Genomic DNA, 17,976 nt, shown 5'->3' on the forward strand with positions numbered 1-17,976 from the left:
ACAGGTCGCACACGTGATGTCAGCATTTTTTTGTCGCGGAAAGTGACGTTGCGGACCTTAAAACTCCGGTTTTGTCCGTCCACACGCAGACACCCAAAACGGAGAAAATGCAGATCTTCACTTTGGCCGGAGTTTTTAAAAAGATCCGTTTTCGTGTGAAAAAAACTCCGTTTTCGTGTGGATGACAGGCCAAAACGTAGAAAAATATCTACGTTTTGGCAGATCCCCGGCTACGTGTGGACAGGGCCTTAGTTCACCTTCAGTTTGCGTGCACCTGGGTCATCAAGCCCTCCATGAAGTCACTTCAGATTTCTTTCACTTCCTGTCTCATGCAAACTAAACTGACAGAGATGCCTGCACTGTTCAAAATTCTCAGGAAACTGAGACACCTTGCAAACACATTCAGATGTTTTAGAAAGTCCATCATAAATACAATTCATAATAGGTTTCCATGGACAGGCAACCTGTTCAGGGTGTATCCCACCTGCTTGCCCAGAGATTGCTGGAGATAGTAGTGAAGGGAATTCCGACTCTTTATAGAGAGCCGGTTCTTTTGGCTCGGCTCACCAAAAAGAGCCGGCTTTTTCGGCTCCCAAGTTTCTCCTCAGATTTTCTGTTGCGTAAAGTATATTTACCACCAAAAATAATGTAAAAACTATATGTAAAACCATTTACTAATGTAAAAAAATGCAATATGTTAAATATTTATCATTCATATGGATTTATTAACTGAACACTTTATGAAATCTCAACTTTCTGACTGCTGTTGCTCATTTTCTCACCGTCTTCGTCGCACTCTCCTCTCTCTCGCTCGCCTTTTACCTGCTCCTCATTCCCTCTCGTCTCCCTCCGCCCGCACGTGCTCTGCTGTGTGTCTGAGTCTGATCCTCCCTCTTCCCCGCCCCTACTGCTCTGTGTGTGGACAGTCTGCACACGCAGTTACACATGTTGTGGCTTTCCATCATTCACTTCATACAGCCGGCTTTTAGAGCTGGCTCGTTTGCGACCGACACATCACTAGGAGATGGGCACCAGTTCTCGCTGCGTGGAGGGTGATTATTATATATTAGAGAGGAAAGATGTACAATGCTGGCCGGTCTGTTCATTGTTTTCAAAGCTCTTTGTTTGGTGATGGCTGACTCTGATTCTAGTAATATTCACTCACTGATGAACATATTCACTCGTCCAGTGAGGAAAAAGGTGATGCTGCAGCTGCGTGCAGCAACAGAGTCTGTGAGCTTCGTGAGAGTAGCCGAGCTTCACACACATGATTCAAAGCTCATTTCTGGGTGTAGAAAGGATGGTGAAAACACAGCTAATAGTGACAGACGTAGCAGGAATGTAAAAAAAAAAATAAAGCGTTGTGCAGATGCGGTAGATGTGAAAGCGAAATTAAAAAGTGCTACACATAATTGCTATGTTCATGTTTACTTATTTGGCTGATGCTTTTATCCAAAGCGACGTACAATAGGTAACCTATACGGCATGTTGGGAACATGCAACTCCACGCAGAAAGGCCACAGCTGGGTATCGAACCTGCAATCTTCTTGCTGCGAGGCAACAGTGCTAACAACTGCACCGCCACACAGCCCTGATATGAATATTCCAGCTTTTGTAACAAAACATCATTACTAAAAGGGAAAATCTTTACTTTTGAAATCAGTAAGAAAGTATGATTTTTATGAAGCGAGTTGTCACATGAGGAATGAAGCGAAAACGAGGTTCACCTGACAGCCTCCGTTCTTTCTTTTTTTTGGGGGGGGGGGGGGGGAATTTTGGTGTTTTACTGGCCAAATTTTTGGTGCATCCCTGATTTCAACATTTGTGTAGTTGTTTTAAAAAATGTCCCTTTATGAAAACGATGGGCTGGAATAGGTTGCTAACACTATACTAAAACCAGTCAGAAAGGATGTTAAATTTTGTGCATCAACAAGTGTTTTTAAGTCCAGAGTGCATGGTGGCTAACCCCAGATCAGACACATTTTCTCCTTCTGTTGTTGCTAAAGGTGGCAACACACCAGATGGTCTGATACATATTTCTGTGTGAAGTCAACACACACACACACACACACAAGTGCATGACCAAAGTTGTGTTGTTGTGACTCATGCCTGAAATCAGACAACTGGGCTGAAGAGCGGAAGGTGGTGTTTATTGACGTTCAATAGCCGACCTACTGTTCCATCTTCGTTTATAAAGTCTCATCTGAGTCACTCTGTTTCTCAATTAGCCTGAAGACAACAGAAACTGATGTAGAAGTTATCTGTTTTGAAGCCTTGGAGACTTTTAGTGCTGCACAAACATACAGCTGCTAATTTGAAGAATATATAGTGTTATTATTGTATTTCTTCATTCCAAGTATATAGAAAAAGCTTCAAAAATATTACCGTTATTTAACTGCAGCTACCTTGCTGATTGCCTTTTTTGTATTGGTTTTTATTGGTTCTAACTCCCTGAGGAGACAGAAGAAAGTGACTTGATGCTGCTGATGCCAAAAATATGTGACACACCAAAATATTGATCTGAAGTATTTTTGTTTGCCCAGAGAACATCCCCAGGGAGGTGTCCAGGAGGCATCCTAATCAGATGTCCGAGCCACCTCAACTGGCTGCTCAAGCCCCTCCTGGTTGACTGAGCTTCTCACCCTATCTCTAAGGGAGGGACCAGACACCCTGTGGAGAAAGCTCATTTTAGCTGCTCATATGTGCAATCTCATTCTTTCGGTCACTACCCAAAGCTCGTGACCATAGGTGAGGGTAGGAATGCAGATCGACCGGTAAATCGAAAGCTTTACCTTCCAGCTCAGCTCTCTCTTTACCATGACAGATCAGTACAATGCCCGCACACTGCAGACGCAGCACCAGTCCATCTAACAATCTCCCGCTCCATCTTTTCCTCAGACTCCAAGATACTTAAACTCCATATCAGTGAAATAAAAAGATGGTGAAGCCGCATCCACTTTCAATCCCTCTGTCTCTGAGGTCACAAAACTCTTTTTTGACGTTGACTCTTGTTTTTCTTTTACCCATCTTTCGGTTGGACGTTCTTTTACTCTCTTTTGCTCCACTGGGTCAAGGTTATATTGGTTTATGTGGTGGCTCCTCCATGATGAACACAATGAAAAAAAAAAGCCAACCAAGTAGAAGTGTAGCTTTGTACGAGCCCCGTGTTAGCAGGGGTGGGGCAAAATTCTGGTCTCGAAGAGATCGGGGGCAGAATTTACTGTGAAATAACAGGAAATATTCAGGGAAAAACTGATCCAGGAAGAAGGTGGGAAACAGGTTAAATACAGGCGCTTCACAGCCAAAATCGGAGGCTTGATGGCTGGGACAGCAGTAGCTCAACAGGTTGAGCGGGTTGCCCAGTAATCAGAAGGTTGCAGGTTCGATCCCGGCTCCGGACAGAAAATTCTGCTGTTGTGTCTTTGGGCAAGACACTTAACCCACCTTGCCTGCTGGTGGTGGTCTGAGGGACCGGTGGCGCCTGTGCTCGGCAGCCTCGCCTCTGTCAGTGCACCCCAGGGCAGCTGTGGCTACATCGTAGCTCATCACCACCAGTGTGTGAATGTGTGTGTGAAGGGATGAATGATACACTGGAGTGTAAAGCGCTTTGGAGTCCTTACTCTGAGAGGCGCTATACAGGTGCGGGTAATTTATCATTTATTTTTATCATTTCTGAGCTGTCCACATGGATAGCCATAAGTCTTACTGCTTCTCGTAAGTTACGTGACTTTGTGGGAGATCAGGTCACCGGTCCATAGTGAATGTGTTGTTCTGCCCACAAGCAGCAGAGGGGGCTGAGAGATACTTCATTCACCCAGTAAAGAGTCGTTTTAGCAAGACAGAAAACATGACTAAATTCATTACCTTTAAATGCCTATCATATTCAACTGTATGCATATAGATATAGAAGCAAACAAAAACAAAGCAAAATTCTAAATAAAATAAAATAAAGCAATGACTCTGAAAAAATAATTGTAAAATCACAGTCAATAAAATCAAATAGAGCATTGTTTTACATTATTATTTTGCTTAGAAGAAAATTAAAGAATACAACTTGGTGCAGCTCTGAAAGTTGTTTTTTAAGAGTATGAGGTACACGTTGGCCCTGACGTTAGATAAAATAAGAGATGCTTTATTTTTGGACACAGCCAAAGTGTTTCGAACATAAAACCTGACAAGGTGCCATGTTTGCATGCCCAAATGTGACTTGTACTTCAAAACCTCTTTTAGCTTAAGAGATGTCCCGACGATGACACACTCAGCTTTTTACGCCTGCATCAACGTCACAAGGAGGAAAGGCACTAGAGCGGTCATGCATGCATACTAACGCAATTTCAAGTATAAATCTTTCATCTGTGCAATTCGACTGCGCAGAAATGAGGAAAATTTGTTTCTCTTGTAGATTCTGCAAGTATTACTGTTGTTTTCATTTGTGCCATCAAATAACACACACACACACACACACACACACACACACACACACACACACACACACATCAATATGGATACATATTAGCAAAAACAACCCAAAAATGAGGACAAGAAGAGGAATCTAAAAAAATCAGCAATTCACCATTTTAGGTAACATCTAAGAAGTTATTCATATCCATGCACACAACTTCTCCGTTGTAGATTTTTCACCACTTAAGCACCCACCAGGCATCTGAGAGACTAAAGGTTGAACGAATGTTGCCACCACTTTCAGATTCATGAGACGTATTCGTGTATAAATCTGAGACAGAGTGCTGCTGCTGTTTTTAGCTTCCTTCCTCTAGGAGTTGGCCTTGCTGCATGGCTGAATAGAACATGCACTGTTTCCTCCTGACTACATGGATTTGTCAGGGATTTTTATAAATAGCTCAGTAACACGTGCCTGCGATGTAGTGCAGACTACAAATGGAGCTCTCCATAGCCACTGAGATGGTGATTTGTCAAAACAGAGAAGACAAGAGAACGAGACGAGAAATGAGGAGGCAGAGACCTATTACAGTGTGTTATTGATGATTTGGCACACACAAACACTAGTCCCATCAATATGTCCACATCTCCAGTCTTCAATTGTACTCGTATGTGATCTGCACACAGAAAATGAGACATGTTGCCTCACATTCCAACAAATGTGTTTTTATTTGGGTAGAAACATCCTGGGGCCTTTTATCCACTGTGCTTGTAGTAAAATTACGTGTGAAGGCCTTTGCAATTGGACACCTTTAGGGCTGAAACGATTCCTCAAGTACCTCGAATAATTTGAGTACAAAAAAGCCTCAAGTCAAATTCTCTCCCTCGAGGATTTGTTTAATTCATGTTTAATCAATTTATGGCTTTGCAATCGCCCGGGGTCATGTTTCACCTGGACCGAAATAAGTGACGCACATACACACTGCACTTAATGCACGCGCGAGTAGCGAATATAACTTAACTTTCTTTTAAGTCATGGCGAACAACGTGGACCCCGGTGGAGTGCGAAAAAGACAGAAAATTTCAAAGGTATGGGACCAATTTTCATGCCGTAAGCCAAAAAAAGTAGTCCAGTGTAAATACTGTAAAATGGTAGCCTAGTGAACTAGAACAAATTCTTGCTTTGCAAAGTTTGGTCTAGGAATGCTCCACTGGAACCTCTGCATCCATCTGAACAATTTTGGGGTCTTGGATAAATTTCAGTCTGGTTTTAGACAATATCACAGCACAGAATCCACTCACACCAGGGTTTTTAATAATATTATTTTAGCCAATGATTCCGGTTCCCATGTTGCCCTGGTGATGTTGGACCTCTCAGCTGCATTTGACATGGTTGACCATGACATTTTATTGTCCCGCCTTGAGAATCTGGTCGGCATTAAGGGATCTGCGCTTGACTGGTTCCGCTCCTATTTCTACAATAGGTCTATTAGAGTTAGTATGGACGATTGCTCATCTCCCTCTGCTGCTCTTCCTTGGGGCATGCCACATGGGTCTATTCTCGGCCCCCTTTTATTTAGTATTTATATTCTTCCACTGGGACTGATCTTTAAGAAGTTCAACATCAACTTTCATCTTTATGCAGACGACTGCCAGATGTATGTTCCCTTGAAGACTTTTACCTCCATCCAGCCGCTCCTTGATTGCCTGAGTGAGGTTAAAGACTGGCTGGCAGCAAATTTTCTGCTGCTGAATGATTTTAAGACCGAGTGTATTGTTTTACTACTAATGGCTCGACTTCCTCCGCTCCTGATTGTTCTGCTCTTCCTTTTAAAATCAGTCAAACAATTGTTAATCTTGGAATTAAAATAGATGTGGCTCTAAAAATAAAGACGTTCGCGCCAAGCTAAAAGCGCGAACCTCTGCCTTTAACTCTGGAGATGCTGACGCATATAAAGCAGCCAGGTATGACCTCCGAAAGTCCATAAAAAAGGTCAGAAAGGACTACAGGGACAAAATGGAGTCCGGCTACCACAGCTTTGACACCAGGCGACTGTGGAATGGACTGCGCTGCATCACTGACTACAAGAAGGTCAGCACAGTCAGTGTTCAGCCCACTGCATCTCTCGCAGACGAGCTGAACAACTTCTATGCTCGTTTTGATGCAGACAACAGAGAGGAGATCCTCTACCCTCAAGAGGACAGTGAGGCTGCAACTCTAACTCTGGAAACAGAAGCTGTGAGATGGGCCTTTAAAAAGGTCAATCCTCACAAAGCTCCAGGACCAGACGGCATCCCAGGCCGGCTACTCAGAGTGTGTGCAGACGAGCTGGCAGAGGTGTTTACCAACATCTTCAACCTCTCCCTGAGGCAGTCAGTGGTCCCGACGTCCCTCAAAGCATCCACCATCATTCCCGTTCCCAAAAAATCAGTGGTCTCCTGTCTGAATGACTACCGTCCTGTTGCACTGACATCCGTCATCATGAAGTGCCTGGAGCGGCTGTTCAAATGTCACATCTGCTCCTCCCTCCCTGACACACTGGATCCTCTTCAGTTTGCCTATCGGACAAACAGAGCCACAGAGGATGCCATCGCCCTGGCAACACACACCGCCCTCACTCACCTGGAGAAAGGGAATACATATGCAAGAATGCTCTTCATCGACTACAGCTCGGCATTTAACACCATCATCCCCTCAAGACTTGCCACGAAGCTCGTCGACCTTGGGCTGGGAACACCGATCTGCAGTTGGATTCTAAACTTCCTCACAGACAGGCCCCAGGTGGTGAGAGTTGGTAAGCACACTTCCTCATCACTCATCCTAAACACAGGTACGCCCCAGGGTTGTGTGCTTAGCCCCCTCCTATATTCCCTGTTCACACACGACTGTGTTGCTAAACATGAGACCAACATCACCATCAAGTTTGCGGATGACACAACCATCATAGGCCTCATCACAGGGGATGATGAGACGGCCTATAGAGAGGAGGTGATGGCACTGTACGAGTGGTGCCTGGAAAATAACCTGACTCTCAACATCAGCAAAACCAGAGAAATGATAGTGGACTACCGGAAACGACCAGTCAGGGAACACCAACCCATCCGCATCAACGGGGTCGAGGTCGAAAGGGTCAGCAGCTTCAAGTTCCTTGGAGTCAACATCACTGAGGACTTCTCCTGGACCCTTCACACAGACACTACTATCAGGAAAGCTCGCCAGCGGCTTTACTTCCTGAGGAGGCTGAGGAAGTTTGGCGTGAGCGCCTGCTTCATCTCAAATTTCTACAGGTGTGCAATTGAGAGCTTGCTGACGAGCTGCATCACAGTGTGGTACGGAAGCTGCTCTGCCAGCAGCCGTAAATCACTACAGAGGGTGGTGAAAGCAGCAGAGCACATCACTGGCATGAGGCTTCCTGCCATTCAGGACATTTATCTCCAACGATGCCTCCGGAAAGCACACAGCATCATCAAGGACCACAGCCACCCGGCACATCAGCTGTTCTCCTTGTTACCATCTGGCAGACGTTACAGGAGTCTGTCTGCTCGGACTACAAGACTTAAAAACAGTTTCTATCATCAAGCCATACGACACCTCAACCACAACACCTAAACACACACAACACAGGACTCAGAAGCTACCCTGCAGCTTCACAAGTACTATATTTAATCCGCACTGGTCACTTCACTTTATTGTTATTGTAATTTATATCCAAAGTGCAACACTGTAATCTATATCCTGCATAATTTATATCCTGCAATACTGTAATTTATATCTAAAGTGCAATACTGTAATTTTCTGCAGCTCATTCCTGTGCAATATCCCATCTGCCCTCCCGTCATATTTCTTTTCAGGATTTTCTTTATTGACACATATATATTTAGTCATCTTTTCCCTTTTACCATGTCTCTCTAATATTTTGCTCCTTACTATATTTTTTTGCTTTATTTTATTATATTTTATTATATTTTATTATATTTTCTCCTGTATCATGTTGCTGAGAGACCGCTGCTCGTCATACACGTTTCATTGCAATGTTGACCCTGTGCTAACTTGCATATGACAAATAAACTAAAACTGAACTGAACTGAAAAATGGACCCTCACATTAATCACATGGTTAAATCATGTTTTTATCAGCTAAGACGTCTTTCCAAACTAAAACCCATTCTGAATCGGCACCACCTCGAGACAACCATTCACACTTTCATTACCTCAAGGTTGGATTACTCCAATGCAATTCTTTTTGGTATTTCAAAAGCCACATTATCCCGCCTTCAGCTGATACAGAATGCGACAGCAAGATTTCTGACTAATACGGGCCGTCGGCAGCACATCACTCCAATTTTAGCAAGTCTTCACTGGCTTCCTGTGCACTATCGCATACATTTTAAAATTTGTTTGTTTTTAAGGCCTTGAATGGCTAAGCACCACCTTACATATCCGAGTTACTCACTCCTTATATGCCGGGCAGGACTCTCCGTTCAGGTGACCTACACCTAATACAGATTCCCCGTCTAAGCTGCAAAACCCATGGTGAACGAGCTTTCTCTGTCTGCGCTCCTAAACTCTGGAATGATCTCCCGTTGGATATCAGACTCTGCCCCTCCATTGGGGCTTTTAAGTCTCGCTTAAAGACTTACTTTTATTCCCTTGCTTTTACTGCCTAGCTATTTTATCTAGGTTTATTTACACTATTATTTTACCTATTTTACTGACTCCTCTTGATTGGTTCTTTGTGCTATGCTCTAGCTGTTTTATTCTTTTATATTCTTCTTTTAACCTTATATGTTAATATCCCTGTACAGCACTTTGGTCAGCTCATATGCTGTTTTTAAATGTGCTGTATCAAATAAATGGAATGGAATATTTAAAGTTACTTTTTGCGTAACGTATGTGGTGCAATTGGCAAGACAGAGGTAGAAATGGCTCGTGCTGCGTCAGTCACTGCCTCCGTTCCGGTCGAGTTATTTATTTATTTTTTTAACTCTATCTCTCTCTCCCTCTCTCTCCCTCTCTATCTCTCTCTCTCTCACACACACACCTTAATCATTATTGTTTTGTTCAACTTTGTGTGGGAAAAATGCCAAGAACTTTAAGAAAAAATCTGTTTAATCAAATTTAAAAAAATAAATAAAAAGTTTTCTGGTTCAAGTATTTCATATTTCCTAGTTTCTACTGCATGAGTTCAGATGTATTAATTCATGCACTTAAATATTAACGTTCTGATTTTATTGAAACACTTGTTCTGTAATAGTTCCTTTACTATTGTGATCAAAAATATTGAATCTCAGTTCTGAGGCTGCTCTGTAAATAGTTTTCAAATAAACCATACACATAGCAACTTCTGATCAATTCATATCAATTTCAGACTTAAAATAATGTATTGATGTAAACCACACCCACTCCCAGTTAAACCACACCCACTTCCGGGTTATACCACGCCCACTCCGAGTACAGATACAGATACAGATAATTTAGATGGTTGAACAGATACAGATACAAATAGTGGTGTACTCACTCATCCCTAGTTTCGTAGACCTGCAGACTGGCGTGGGATGGTTTTTCATGAATAATTGACAGCTTGTTAAACCATACACTCAAACTGATTTTACAACCCAGGCATCACAAGATCTCTCAGATACTTTATAAGGTTTTGGTACAAAACATCTAGCTTACATTCCATCATTTCATTCCATTTCTGTTATCATGTCCAAGTATCATTCATCATAATTTGTTCTGTCTCATCATTAGTTAGAAATATAGAATTAAATAGGTTTTTTGTAACTCTGTCTGAATTAATATAAAGTGTGTGTTTCCCTGAAAAGTCTAAAGAACCTAAGGTAATATTAAATCAATTTTTCAAAGGCCAATCAGATTGATAATTCATTTTATGTGGAATATCACACATTATTGACCATTTAACACATATGTAGCAACATCCATCAGGCTACATCTACAAAAAACTAAAAGCCCTCAAGTTGAGTTTTTTATTCAACTTAAAGATGGTCTCCTGACATCATACTGTCACACCCTGTCCTGTCTCCCCACTTGGTTCAGCCTGTGTCTCTGTTAATTGCTCCCACCTGCCTCTCGTTTTCCAATCACCCAAGCTCCCAGCCCTCTTGTATTTAAACCCTTTCAGTTCTGTGTCTCTTTGTGGATCATTGTTTCATTGTCCAGCGTGTGTTCAATATTAAAGACTCCAAACTCATTCTGGTTTGTCTGCCTACCTGCTTCCCTCACCCGCGTGTGGATCCTTGTATCTGCCTCACTCACTGGCAAGTGCTGACACATACATTTGGAGTGAATTTTACTTTTTACTTTTTTTCTACTTTGTATAGCTTCTAGGTAATCTAAAATGTAGATATAGTTACTCTTTTTAAAAATGTTACCTTTAATTTACTAAGTTAGTGTTATCTCTCTTCTTTAAAAAAGTCTAGGCAAAATTGGTGACAACACACCTGAGGCAACTTTTTGTGCAAATATGGAGTATAGAGAAGTGCAATAAATTAAAACCCAGTTTTGATTCCACAAGTGTTATCTGGTCTGGGAGTAAATCATTGCAAACCGTTGATGCAGCAAACATGAATGTCCTGGGAGAGTCAACTTTAGGTTGCATGTTTTGGGTTAAGAAAGTACATTATGTCCATAACATTTACGGGCAGGATTTCTAGGCACAGCGAGGGTGTTGAGGGAATAGGTGTTGAGAGGACCTGTTTTGGTGGCCTAAAGATCAGGTCTGCTTTATGCAGATGATGTGGTCCTGTTGGCTTCATCAGACCGTGATTTCCAGCTTTCGTTGTGGCCGATTGCAGAGTGTGAAGCAGCTGGGATGAGAATCAGTGCCTCTACGTCCAGGACCATGGTCTTGAGTCTGTAAAGGACAGAATGCCTATTGCAGGTGAGGGACAAGGTCCCGCCTGAAGTGGGAGATATTAAGTATCCCGAGGTCTTGTTCATAAGTGAGGGAAAGGTGTGTGGGCTCTCCCTTGGAGATAGTCTGAGAATCTTGGTCATCTGGGAGGGTCTCAAAATGCATCTGCTGCTCCTCAACATTGAGAAGAGCCACTTAAAATAGATTAGCCATCTGGTAAGGATACCTCCTGTATGCCTCCCCGGTGAGGTTTTCCAGCACGTCCAACCGACAGGAGACCTAAAGAAAGGCCCAGAATACTCTGAAGGGACAATGTTTCTCAGCTAGCCAGAGAACGCCATGGCATTCCAGCGGAGAAACTAGACCGAATTCCTGGGGAGAAGGAAGTCTGGCCCTCTCTGCTTAGGCTGCTGCTCCCACGACCCAGCTCCCGACAAGTGGATGTAAATGGATGGATGGATGAAAAGATGATATACGACAAATGACAACAACGTCATTGGCTGAGGCTTAAAATTTAGGAGGGTGCATAAGTCCAAATTGTTCCCTGGAGGGAAAAAATTTACATCTGTAGCGTTAAACTTACTATACATCAACAGACTGAATCAGGTGTTTTCCCAAATCTAACCAAGTCTTGTCTCAAATTAAAAAAATCTTAAAAAGTTATTCTGAATCAAGTCCATATATTCTTTTCTATATCTTGTTTATCTTTGTGATGATCAAATAGAACTATTGTGATTAAATCCTTTTCTGACTGTGGTCACACTTAAGATTTAGGGCTAATTATCCACCTTTATGCAACATCAATATACTGAAATGTAACTGAATTTTGTGGATCTTTTTAAGCTCCTGTGTGTCAGACTCCTGACAGCATCGTTTTATAACATTCATCATAGTTTTTTGCAATCCTTTCACTGTTCATTTGCAAATGAAGTGCACCTTGAAACTATGACTCATGATGGTGAGAAGCAAACTACCCTTACTTCTGTTATAGACACAATAGCTTATACATAACAGAGTGTTTCTGGGTCAGGCTGCGTCATCCTTTCAACCTATTTAGAACAAGCTGCAGAGATTGATAAATTTGAGATTTCAGTGGAATTCTTGTTAAGTCTTCACTGGAGCTGAGGCCTGCTGGTTTTACAAATGCCCCTTTCCTTCACTTACTTTCCTCTGCCTCGTGATAGCAAAACCAGAACAACAAACAATTAAAATTAATAAGCAGTATCCGAACCACATGTTCCTTCCAACACACACAAGTAAATGAGGAAACACAAAGTGAAATTTTAGAAAGCCTTGGAATTCATTTGATGGATGTGGCCCACTAATTCCAATAAATGGCTGTCGGCTCAGTAATGAATTGTGTTTTTCATGTAATGTTCCCAATTCAAGGTCCAAGCGTCAAAACAATTCACTCTTCCATTATCCTGGTGCACAAATGGCAGAGAGAGAAAGAAATTATGTAAATAGTTAGTGAAATTGTGGTTTTGGGTGGGTGGGTGGGTGGATGGATGGATGGATGGATGGAACTCTTCTCCTAGTTAAACAAGGTGCATTGCATTTGATATTCTTAAAGGCAAGCCCTCCCCAAATGTTTAGCCGACCGTCATGTTCTTTTTCTTCACAAAATGTACCAAACGGTTTATTTGACCACTTCAATGTTCCTCCTGCCTCTCTAATGGAGTTGTTTTGTTTTAAAATCTAAAGATAGGTAGACAATCAACTCCAGAGTACAACTGTTCATGAAACAGCTTTTCAGTTCACTGTACAATTATGTGTAATTAAGTGCAAATAAAGGATTTACACATTAAAAATGTTATTTTGACGTGATATTGGGTCCTATCCATAGATCTGAAGGCTCTATGATAAAATATTTGAGTATTCAGTTTAAAAATAAAATTTTCATATATTTTGTACAAAGAAATTATGATATAACCCTTGAGATAATTGTGGTGTTCAAATTATGGAGAAACGATGTCCTTGTCAGTGAATAAAATGCTATATAATGAGTAATATTGGTCCAGTAAAATGAAAACTTGTGTTTTGTAATAGGTTAAAAAAGAGTGATGCAGGCTCTTTATAACCATGCCCCATCTGGCGTGACCCATGTGTCCCAGAGGCAGAACTGTGACAAATAGAACATGACAACAGCAGAGTGCAAATGAGTCGGGACAGACTGTGATAAAAGACAAGGGGTATGCTTCATCTCAGCGTGTCTACATCTCTGGTAAAATCAAGTGTTCAAAGTGTTTTATTCCCACTTTATATCCTGTTTAACATGTTCTATCAGGCAGGGAAGTTAGGTGTCAAATGCGTGAGGGTCAATTGAGATGGGAGCACTTATGTAAAATCTGCTTAAATGTGATATATAATTAGTCTACATATCTTATTATTTTATAAAGGATATTGTGTTGCAAAAGCATCAATTTTAAAGGTATTGGCCAGACTCAACATTAGAATTGTAGAAATGTATATAAATATGATCTGGGATCAATTTTTCATTTGAAGCAATTTTGTCATAAGTCATTGCAGAAAATCAAAATCCTCTCCTCTAAACAGTGAAGAACTTTGTTTTGCATGCGTCACTTCAACACGTAAAACAAGGTAGCTGCTGTTAGTAATGTATATAACTGTATTGGGTTTACTGGTGTGCTCATAATTATTACGGAAAATTGTGTTTACACCTGCAGCAAAAGGCATGAGCCATATGTCCACGTCCTACATGCATTTTTAAATAACATAGGTCTGATCTAAAATATTAACCTACATCTATAAATCCATCTAGAACCGCACCGTTCTTTCTGGACCTCAGATGAGTCCCGTTAGCATGACTGTAGCCGTGTTAGCTCCCGTAAGGTAAAACAAGTCATTTGGGAAAGCATAGAATGAGCACACAAATGAAATATTTAACTAAAGTAAAACAAACTAATTAACTAACAAACTAAATTAATATATTAATCCGGCTGCTGTGTCAAAGTTCTTGCAAAATTTTTTTTTTGTTTCATGGACCAAGAGGACATTCCATTGATGCTAAATTCAACTCAAATATTTGGAGACATTTTTGGTTTACTTTAAGTTACAGTAGGTTGGTTTTCTCACTTTGCTAGATCTGACCCTCACCACAGACAGTGTGTATTGTTGTTGCCAATAATAGCAGCTCAGTGGGAAGATTAGAATTTGTGATGAATAAGTAAAAAAAAAACTGAGTGAACATTTTGACTTTATTCCAGTACCATTAATCGTTTGCATTTAACAAAACCATATGGAGTCTGTGCAAAACAGTAAACTAAAAGTGTTCAAAAACTGTGTGTGTGTGTGTGTGTGTGTGTGTGTGTGTGTGTTTTCTCTACTTTAGCACTATGAAGACCAGACTAGGTTGCCTTTCCAAGAAGTCGGACTCCTACAGCGACTTCTCAGAGTTTCTGCCTCCGGCTCATGAGACCACAGCCAGGTGTCTCAAGTAAGTCTGACTGCCACTCCTCAGCCTTCCATCTTGGTTTAGAGGACCTGAATCATGATATTTTACACCTTCCAAAGCAAAGATGGGCACAATATATGATACAATAGCAAAGTTGACACTGAAATTTCTATTTTGATTAAATATAAGGTATTTTTGTGAGCTATTACTTCAACCCATAAATAAGGAGCTTAGATTTATTGAATCCCCACCTCCCCCTATGTGAATTCCACAACAGTGCACAGCTGCAGACCCTGAGACTGTAGATTCACACTTGCAAATTCACATCGACAAGTCCCACTCCCTGGATAGAGAAGGGGACTGTTGTGAAGTAGCAACAACCGCATCCAGCTGTCTGCAAAAGCTTAGCAAAGATTTCCAGATCTAAGGAGAAAAAGCAACTGAAACTGGAAAAGGGATGTATGATGCCAAAAACCATGTTGGGTTATTTTTCGTTAAGATAAAACAATAAAACATGGTCCAAAGCTCCAAAATGTGGATTTAGTATTAAATAGGATCTTTCGAAATCAGCTTACTTTACTGAAACTGTAACTGGAACATCGCCACAATGATAAGATCATTACAAAAGCTTTTAAACATCTTATAATTGAAGGTCACTATTAGAGATTCGCTAAAATGAAAATACTTGGCTGAAATCGAAAACCGAAAATAAGGAAAACAAATTAAGTGTTCTGGTACTCGTTCGTGAGATGAGACACAAAAATCGGTATTTTGTCCTACCCCTATTTCTAATATAGGAAACGTTTTACTGAATGGCTTAGTGAACTGAACTGTATTGGAACGTTTACTTTGTGAAGTGCTTTGAGACGACTCATGTCGTGATTTGGCACTAAAAAAAAAAAACAAATAAAGTGAATTGTATTGAATTGTAATGCCTTGATTTAAGTGAGGTTAGTAGACATAAATGCTATGGTTTTGATTACTGAAATAATCTTTTATTTCGATGTTTCGATTTTCAGCCTAGCTGGATGTGACTTTTGTTGAGCCATCAGACAGAACCTAAACAGGAGAAACAGTTATTGTTTGTGTAGAGCATCCATCTTCAGTTCGGTCTGTAGCAGAAACAGCAGAGGAGAACTCAGCACATAACAGTCTATATGATAAATACTAGAAACGTTTAAACAAAAACACTCATCTATTAAAAAAAGTGCAGTCTAACGATTCACTTGTGTTACAGCCTGTTGATGTTAGATTACGTGGAAACGAACCGTACAAATAAAAATAGTCTCTATTCAGAACACGTCTCTGCTGTTTCTGATCATAGATTACACCCTAAACAGCAAAAAAGACATGAGCTTGCATTTCTATTGCAATTCTGTGTTTTCTGCTCATTGTGTCATTCAAATAAAAACTGGAGAAGCGTGTGACGTTCTTCGCCCCGACCCACATGAGTACACAAAACACAACTGAGAGGAGAAGGACGGCAGACGATGCAGGATTCTCCTCTCTAACACAGAGTGAAATTCTCCGACTCTCATACAGGAAAATAATTTAATTTATAAAACTGGAGCTAACATGTTAAGCTGAAAAGCAGCTGAGAGTTTAAGACGGTCTCTAAAGTTGACAACAAGCTAGCCTAGCAGCATGCTGCCGGTTACGGTGGTTCTTGCGACTCTTTTTTTTTCACTCAGGTAAGTTTTATTTCATATTTTACTTTTAATTCACAATAAATACACAGCTGTATGGTTTTTAAACACTAAAGAGAAGTCTTACATTTTACTCCGAGGTAAATTTGCAGTGTTTTGGATTAGGGTCCTTCACAGGCTTCCAGCAGCAGCGGACTGCCCGTGTAGGTGCCTGACTTTAAATCGGCTCTACTAAAGAAGCTTATCGGCCGATGCCGATGATTAAAAATGCTAAATATCAGCCCGATTAATCGGCCAACCCCTAATACCAAGCCACAGACATTTCAATGAAAAAATGATTCCTGCCACGTACAAATAGATCAGGGCTGAAGGATAGAACTCATGGCTGTCTGTGGAAAGAAACATTTATTTTTTATGGTTGCTTTACTGCAGCAACATCTGCCTGCAGCTTATTACTTTACACACTTAACCAAAAAAAATTTTTTATTGAAATTATAATTTTTTTTTGCTCTGTTACACAAAAATTATTTAACGGTAGGCCACTAAATTTTGTTTTTTAAATTGATCCTGACTGTTTGACATTTAAAAGCAGTTAATATTTACTGACTGTATTTTAATGATTTCAGGGCAAAATAAAGTGAAAAGGTTATACATATTGTAGGCTAACTTGTGCAGTATCGCCGTATCATGATAATATTGTATTGTGAGACATGTACCGCGAATCGTATTGCGCTGTAGAAGAAGAAAATATAATTTCTATAGCGCCTCTCAACATAAAAATCATGAGGTGCTTCACAAAAACAAAAAATGTAAAAATATAAAAAAGCATTTAGTAAATGTTTCAAAATATATTTAAAATGAGCAAAAATAGACAGTTGTGATTTAAAAAATGTTAAGAAAGAGAGAGAGTGAATAGGAAAGAGGGAAAGTCCTGAGGAAGGTGGAATAGGTGGGGAGAGCAGAATAAAGAGTGTGTGGTGATGAAGGTCATACAAAAGCCAGCTTGAACAAGTGAGTCTTCAGCTGCTTTTTGAATGAGTTCACTGAGTCCACTGATCTCAGGCTCAGGGGGAGAGAGGTCCAGAGTCTGGGGGCCACAGCAGCAAATGATCTGTCACCTTTGGTCTTTAGCCTGGTGCTGCACAACCAGTAGGCTTTGATCACTGGACCTCAGGGACCTGCTTTGGGTGTAGGGACTAAGAAGATCGCCAATGTAAGATGGTGCTTGTCCATGTAAGGCCCTATAGACCAGAACCAGGATCTTGAAATGAACCCTGAAGTTGACTGGCAGCCAGTGAAGCTGGAGGAGAAGCGGGGTGATGTGGGTGTGTTTGGAGGACTTGGTCAGAAGCCGAGCACAGGCGTTCTGAACCACCTGTAGACGGTTCAGGGAGGTTCTGCTCAGACATGTGAAAAGAGAGTTACAGTAGTCTAAGCGTGAGGAGATGAAGGTGTGGAGAACTGTCTCAAGTTCAGAGCGGGACAGAATGGGACTCAGCTTAGCAACGTTCCTGAGATGGAAGAAGGAAGAGCGAACAAGAGAACTGACATGAGAATCCAGGGTGAGAGCTGGGTCAAAGGTCACGCCAAGATTCCTGACAGATGGTTTGGTGTGGGAAGCAAGCTGACCAAGAGAGTCTCTG

General features: G+C 41.1%; 1 protein-coding gene across 1 annotated transcript in view; it reads left to right on the forward strand.

The window, feature by feature from the left end:
• Nucleotides 1-17,976, forward strand: part of rgs8 (regulator of G protein signaling 8) — a 45,183-nt gene that overhangs the window by 11,994 nt on the left and 15,213 nt on the right. The window contains exon 2 of the mRNA XM_015971158.3: nucleotides 14,625-14,729. Coding sequence (XP_015826644.1) covers nucleotides 14,629-14,729 — 101 coding nt within the window. The 5' untranslated portion in view covers nucleotides 14,625-14,628. The remainder of the gene's footprint in view (nucleotides 1-14,624; nucleotides 14,730-17,976) is intronic.

The sequence above is a fragment of the Nothobranchius furzeri genome, chromosome 8 (assembly GCF_043380555.1).
Source record: "Nothobranchius furzeri strain GRZ-AD chromosome 8, NfurGRZ-RIMD1, whole genome shotgun sequence".
Taxonomy (NCBI): domain Eukaryota; kingdom Metazoa; phylum Chordata; class Actinopteri; order Cyprinodontiformes; family Nothobranchiidae; genus Nothobranchius; species Nothobranchius furzeri.